A 7,682-nucleotide genomic window follows, 5' to 3' on the forward strand; every position below is an offset into this window, starting at 1 on the left:
GCCCGCGAGTAAAAAAATGTTGCCATGAAAAAAATCAATATCTTTTTTACTTGCAAGTTTAGTCGAAGAAAGTCGTAGTAGGTCGGCATGTTATTCGTAGGTAATCGAGGGTAGTCAAAGGTAATCAAAGGTAGTCGTAGATAGTCTTCAACATAGTCGAAGGGAGGTCGAAGGAGATTGAAGGAGGTTGTCTTCACTCTCTACTATTCGATGTTCAATTTTCCCTAAGATAGTCGAAGCTAGTCTTCAACATAGTCGAAGGAGGTCTTCAACATGACATTTCCAAACTCTCCTAAACTCTTCTAAACTCGCCAATTAGGTCGCCGCAGTGCGACAGCCCCTAAAGGTTCTGAAATGGTTCACTTTAATCTAGTCCAAGGGCTGCAAAATGCCCAGGCAGAAGATAAAATACTGTTCTTTGAGCTTATGTTATGGAGTGTTTGAACCGTGTGAGAGGGTGAGGACAGGGAGGTTGAACTGGGATGGGAAATTTAATGGTACAGGCAAGTGGCAAGTAGTGTGTCTCTTCCATTGAGTTTAATGCAAAAGGCAACTATAATGAAATGAGGTAATTGCTCTCAGTTAAGCCTCCTGTCTCTAAAAGCATCAAAGGTAGGTGTCCACTAGGAAAGACAGCAGGGACGGACAGGAGGTGCAGATTGCCCTGTGGCCTCAGTAACAAGTACGTTATTTTGGAATGATAGATACAAAGTGCTGGAGTAACTCAGCAGGTCAGGCAGCATCTCTGGAGAAAAAGGATGGGTGACGTTTCAGGTCAAGACCCTTCTCCAGACGGTGGCACAGTGGCGCAGTTGTTGCTTACAGCACCAGAGACCTGGGTTGAATCGTGACTATGGTTGTTGTCTGTACAGAGTTTGTATGTTCACCCTGTGTGGGTTTTCGTCGGGTGCTCCGGAGTCCTCCCTCATTCCAAAGACGTACAGGTTTGTAGGTTAATTGGCTTCTGTAACTTGTAAATAGGTTAGTGCTAGTGTACGAGGTGATCACTGGTCGACGTTGGCCGAAGGGCCTGTTTCCATGCTGTATCTCTAAAGTCTAAAGATGCTGTTTGAGCCGTTGGGTTACTCAGCATTTTGTCTAACTTTCTTATAAATCAATATCTGCAGTTCTTTGTTTCTGTAGATTTGGAGATGTTGGTTGTGTTGGGGGGGAATTAGCCTTGCAGAGGAGTACAGCGGCAGCCAAATACGGCACCACGACTGGCTCTGATATCTAGGAGAGCTGTACTGATGGGATACTCGATGGTTTGGAAGGAGATTCTGTGGCTATGAATGAGACTCCAGGATGGTGTGTTGCCTCTCTGGTGCCACAGGGACAATAGTGAGACTACACCTTTAATATTGTAAGCAAGTCTGGTCGCTACACTGTGGGGAGGATGGAGTGCAGGAAACATTCACAAGGATGATGCAGGGACTGCAGGCTGGGGCTATTAACCCTGGAGCAAAGGAGGCTGAGAGATGACCTTATATAGGGTTATAAAATCATAAGGGGTATTGTATGACTTGTGGATTAAAATGGATTACATGGATACAAAATATTATTGGTCTTTTTTCCAGGGTAGGGGAGTCTGAAACTAGAGGGCATAGGTTGAAGGTGAAAGAGAAAGATTTTAAGGAGAACTGAGGCATGTTTTTCTGCACAGAGGGTGTAGAATTTGGTATATGGGGCAAGTTTGCCAGAGGAAGTAGTGGAGTCTGGTAAAGCTACAGTGTTTAATAGACATTTATCAGCATTAAATTCCACTTGTCACTGCCCAACCCAACACCGCCAACTTTATTTTTTCACGCTTGCCGATCAGCTTCCTCTTTTGATTTATTTGTTGCTTATCTGCACTAAGTAGCAATTTTTCAGTAGCCAGTTAACCTAATAACATATCTTTGGGGTGCAGAGGGAAGCCAAAGGAAGCCAGAGGAAATCCACATGGTCATAGATGGATTGTACAGGCTCCAAGCAGCACCTCGACTTGAGATTGAAACTGTGGGTCCCTGGAGCTGTGATTAAAAACAGAAAATGCCAGAAACAGTCATAAGATCAGTCAGCATCCGTTGAATGAGAAATAAAGTTAATATTTTAAGTCAAAGACCTTTCATCAGACTGACAAAGGGTCTTTGACCCAGAATCTTAAGTCTGGAATGACATTCGATCCTAAGGTATGGATACAGATATATTAGCCAGAAATGGACAATGGAAAATAGGCCTTGATTATATGGAGAAACAAGGATTTTCCCTTTTAAAGCAGAGGGAGTTAAAATGCCTTTTAATTGAAGAGCTAAAGGTGACTGTGAGTTTTCTGAGTGAAATAGGAGACATTGCTCACTCAGTAATCGAGTCAGTAATCAGAGGTCACAGGTTTAAATTAATTTGCAATAAAAATATAAAAGCAATGCAGCGAAATGTTTTCACAAACGGATTTGTCACAAGGGGCAGTGCATTGGCTGTAATGGTTAAGAAATGTTTTCAAGAACATGGTGGACCAAATGTTGCGAGATTTTAAGAATTTATTTCTGTGAGAATTTATATGAAAAGCTGATTTTAATGGCAAATAAATGTTGATATGTAAACAAATGCTACTTTACACAAGGAACTGAAGATGCTGGTTTACAAAAAAAGACACAAAGTGGTGGAGTAACTCAACATTCAGGCAGCAACTGTGCAGAACAAGGATAGGTGACATTTCAGGCTGGGACTCCTCTCCAGTCTGAAGAAGAATCCCGAACCAAAATGTCGCCTATCCATGTTCTCCAGAGATGCTGAGTTACTCCACCACTTTGTGTCATGTCCTAGCTTTGCATGTAATTCTGATATGATCATTGTTTTAAATCAGACTTTTTATTTTTGAACTCCCTAACATTTTGCACTGTTCTATTTTTAATCTTTTTCACGTTTCCTTTCATGAACCTGATTAATGTAACAATGATTATCTCTCATGCTAGTGTATTGTGTTACTGCAGCACATCGGGATGGTAGGTATAGAGAGCCACCACCCACTCCTCCAGGATACGTGGGGATTCCAATAGCACATATAAAGGAAGGAGGATATCACCCGCACTTAAAACCTCCCGACTACAGCGTTGCATTGAAAAGGTCACGGATGGTAACTCAAACCTCTGACTCAGCCAGATTGCTGCAAACTCCCATTGCTAGTCAACCAACGTCAAGCATCCAGCCTAAAGTTCCCGGTTTTCCTCAGTGGCATAAACAGTCCGAGTCGGACCCAAGACTTCCACAGCTTAACCACCAGGGTCTTCAAACCAATGACGATGATGGTAAGTTACTCAATGAGAAGAAACCTACAAGTGAAATAAGTAGCATTTATCAATTAGTCAACACATTGATGCAACTTAAATTTCCTTTTCTGCACTAGCTTAGATAGTTTAGTTTATAGCCACGTGTACCGAGGTACAGTGAAAAGCTTTTGATGCGTGCATTGAATTTTGTTGCATTGAAAAGGTCACTGATGGTAACACAAACTTGAGAGCAGTCCTGAGCTACTATCTACCTCATTGGAGACCATGGGTCTATCTTTGACCGGACTTTCCTGGACTTTATCTTGCATTAAACGGTATTCACGTTATTCCCTTTATCATGCATCTGTACACTGTGGACGGCTCGATTGGAATCATCATGTGTTGTCTTTCCACTGACTGGTTAGCACGACAAAAGCTTTCATTGTACCACGGTACAGATGACAATCGACCAAAACTAATCAGTCAGTGGAAAGACCGTACACCATTGCAATCTAGCCATCCACAGTGTACAGATACAGGATAAAATTTAATAATGCTGGTCACATTTTGAAAATGGCATAGAGAATATACCACAAATATTTTGAAATGTAGTTATCTTTAAGCAAGCATGAATGTGTCGGATGATATTGGCCCTTTAACTCTCATTACCAAACATTTGAAAGCCTCCCACTTAACAATCTTTTTGTCTAATATTTAAACACATGGTTGTAATGACTATCAGGCATTGAGTTTTTCTGTTATGAGTCTGACAGATTGTTCTAAATATGTTTGTCTATGTTTGCCTTTTACAATTAACGGAATTCTGGTACTGATTACTATGAGTATTCCAGATCAGCAATCTTTTGCAAATCAATAAATTATCAAGTCAAGAGTGTTTTATTGTCATATGTCCCAAATAGATCAATGAAATTCTTACTTGCAGCAGCACAACAGAAAATGTAAACATAGATCTCTGTAAACAATATAATAAATGAGAAATCAGTGTGTGTGTGTGTATGCAGAGACAATACGCACACAGTGAACACAAGAAATATCCATAATTAAATTAAATTACCCCCTGCAGTTAGCAAAAAGGTAATTTGCATGACTTTGATTTCAGAACAATAACCTCATCTTGGGAGTCATCAGTGACTGATCTCAAAGCCCAAAAACAGATTGCAATTATTTCTGAATTCGATAATGTTCAGTTGTAGGCAATAAATGGTCCCATAGGAATGAAAATGCTCACCGTACTAATTTTTGCTTAATTTGCAATTGCTTATGATTTAATTGTGATGCATTAAGATTAAATTTAGGTGATGTTGTTTTATTTGCGGAATAATAATGCATATCCTCTACTTTTCAGAAGATGAGCAGGTTTCTGCAGTTTGATGCTTGGATAACTTTGGGTTCCCTTGGCAACTGCGGAGCACTGGAATTACTAGGACCATGGAATGCAGGCAGCTGCTTTTTGTTCTGTTTCCTGCCTTAAAGTACATCATCTTTGCGTCCCTTTCTGCATGTGGCAAGACCGTGATAGCCTATCCATGTTGTCTTTAAGTGGAAAGTAATTTAATCAAATACATTTTAGTTTTCCAACTTTGTCGAGCTGCATTCACTCCTACTATCTGAAGTACAGTATTTGGTAACCTTAATCTTGCCAAATGCCACTTTTTTAAATTTTGGGAGTATTAGATATTGGGCTCTAAAGTAGTTTTAATTAATGAATTGTATTGTAATTTAATCTCTTGTGCATAATTGTAATATGAGCATAAATAGTGTACAAATAACTAGACTGAACAAGGGAAACACTCATAAATTATGTTATTGTGCACAGGTGATGGCCAACCAAGGGCTGTAAATCATTGATTATGTGTTGATTTAAGATTCGTTTGACAAACAGGGTATTCCATCTTTCTTTGGTCCTTGGTGTGTATGTTCTGTTTATTTCATAGTTTAGGCATTCGCATTACAATATGAGTTAGCACCTATTTAGTTCTAATGAAAGCTGTATTGACTCGGGGATTTGGGGTGGTTTTCAGTGACGTTCTTTGGGAATTCTTATCTTCACAATGCCTTGTGCTGTCGAGCGGTGGGATAGATTGTGTGGCGTAAATTATATTGTGAAACTCTATTACGCTGAATTTGCACAAATGACAGGAATCTGGATTATACAGCCAAAGACGATAGCAGTAGGTCTCTTTACAAATGACTTATGGGGAAGGTAAATCAAATAAGGTCATCTGACTATTGAAAGCATCCATGTTCCTCAGTTGCTCAAAACTCCATCAAAATGTGCCACTGTTCACTTAGGGTGTTCACTCAAGCATAGAAATAAGTTGTAGCTTTTAAAATTGCTTCATACGCAGTTTTAAGACTTACCAGTTTATTTGAAATCGCCAAATAATTTTTAATTATTGCATCGTCCTCCTTATCACCATGACACGACCCAAGAATAGGTAGAGAACATCCCCCCCCCCCCCCCCCCCCCCCCCGCCAAAACTATTCTTTAAAACTTTCAAACTCTTGTCGTTTTTAATTACTTATTTGTTGGTCTAGTTATTTGTATCTGTATACGTTCATATATATGTGACTGGAAAAACTATTTGCATCAAGGGTAACTCTGAACAAAGTCTTAATTTCTTACATTGGCTAATTGTTATGTAACGACATTACTTGACTTTTTTACATCATTCATTGTGGCATTGTCTTTGCACCTTAACTGGTGATGAAAGTTTACAAGGTAAATTTGTTGGGGGTTTTTTGTCAGAATTAGTTCTAGTTTTCCAGATTGTGATTGACCATTAATTATGGTCAGGAATCTGAGGCATAGTTAGTTCCTGGTGCCTTTATTTAGTCATAGGGGCGGCAAGGTTTTTAAAACTAAGCAGTAAATTGAAACAAATACAGTATTATGATTGCTGGAAGCTTCCTTATTGAAGGAGTGAATGCTTCCTGCCCCTTAAATGTAAATAAAAGAGAGAATATAAAAAAAAGATAAGAGGAAAAAAAAAAAAATCTTGATGAGTTTTCTTTATATCCAGATTACAGTGTAGCTGGCATCTGCTTGTCTTACTGTGGCTGTTTAAAAAATAAAAATTAACTGATCATATTGATCAGTTTGTTCAACAAGATTGTGTAGTTTTCATAGTAGCAAAAATCTTTTCAGTGCTTTATTTAAATCTAATTTAAAAGTCTTCAGCCTTGGGTGATTGTTTGCAATTTGTTTTCCACAGTCATTTGTTAATGGTAATTTGGGCTTTATTTTTGATATACACATATATAAAACTGGAGTGCACTTCATGGACTATGTATTCATATCAAAATGGGCGTTTAGCATATTGAATAAGCTGCACAATCATTGTAAACATACAGGTATTAGAGAAATATTCTGCAATGTCCATTCACAAAGAAGAAATATAATTGTAAAGAATATGTAATATTAACTAATGTTCCCTCCTACTTTTGATACTACTTGTAACTTATGTCTTTTAGAAAGACAGTTCGTGTCTGTATGCTTTTTTTATACTTTTATCAGTGTACATATTTGTTATATTTTTGTTGAACAAATGTTATAAAATGTATTGTTTATTTCTTCAGATTTCATTAAAGTGAATGAGTAAACCAATAAACAGCAGTGACGTATGCTCATAGTCATTCTTAATAGAGTACTTTGTTTTGTTATTTTATGAAATGTTGGTTATTGTGTGGTGGCCATAATTGGTCTGAAGAAGGGTCTCGACTCGAAACGTCACACATACCTTCGATCCAGAAATGCTGCCTGTCCTGCTGAGTGACTCCAGCATTTTGTATATAAATCAATTCATGTTCTGTGTCTTTATCAGGTTTACTTCAATTTGGTCCTTCACTTTCTGAAGTCTGCACTGCGTTCAGTTCAGACGTAACATTATGATTTTGTAGAACATCAACAAACTCCAGACTGGTTTACAAAGGAAAGACACAAAATGCGGGAGTCACTCAAGCATCCTGACTGAAGAAGGGTCCCGGACTTGAAACGTCACCTATCCATGTTCTCCAGGGATGTTGCCTGACCTGCTGAGATATTCCAGCATTTTGTGCCGTGATTTTGTCACCATCCAAACATAATTCACCTATAACAGTGATTATTTGATTAAATGCTTATGATTTTGTTTCCAATGTCATGCAAGTATCACTTGTTTCCAGTTCCACAAGTCTCGACAGTGATTTTTTTCCTTCCAAATTGATCGAGCTGTTTAAAGAGGCTACGGACGGAAGCACTTCCATTGCTTAATGTTCTGCTGCTTCTATGTCTATGTTTCTGATTACCATTGGGATGACATTCTTGACTCAATTGTTGCTGTTCACATTTTCTATTCAAATTTGATTGATCAAAGCTCAAGTGTCCTCGCAATCTTCTCAAGAAGAGATTTTGCTTGTGGTACTGCGAGGATT

The 7,682-nt window shown here is 38.6% G+C and overlaps 1 protein-coding gene across 12 annotated transcripts in view; it reads left to right on the plus strand.

Annotated features, from left to right (window-relative positions):
* Positions 1-6,908, plus strand: part of rapgef6 (Rap guanine nucleotide exchange factor 6) — a 262,348-nt gene extending 255,440 nt beyond the window's left edge. For 11 of the 12 annotated variants that reach the window (XM_033029271.1, XM_033029281.1, XM_033029275.1 and 8 more), the window contains 2 exons: positions 2,955-3,287; positions 4,615-6,908. In XM_033029271.1, coding sequence (XP_032885162.1) covers positions 2,955-3,287; positions 4,615-4,640 — 359 coding nt within the window. In that variant the 3' untranslated portion in view covers positions 4,641-6,908. The remainder of the gene's footprint in view (positions 1-2,954; positions 3,288-4,614) is intronic. The other variant, XM_033029274.1, reaches the window with a different exon arrangement.
* The last annotated feature ends 774 nt before the right edge of the window (positions 6,909-7,682 follow it).

The sequence above is a fragment of the Amblyraja radiata genome, chromosome 11 (genome assembly GCF_010909765.2).
Source record: "Amblyraja radiata isolate CabotCenter1 chromosome 11, sAmbRad1.1.pri, whole genome shotgun sequence".
NCBI lineage: Eukaryota > Metazoa > Chordata > Chondrichthyes > Rajiformes > Rajidae > Amblyraja > Amblyraja radiata.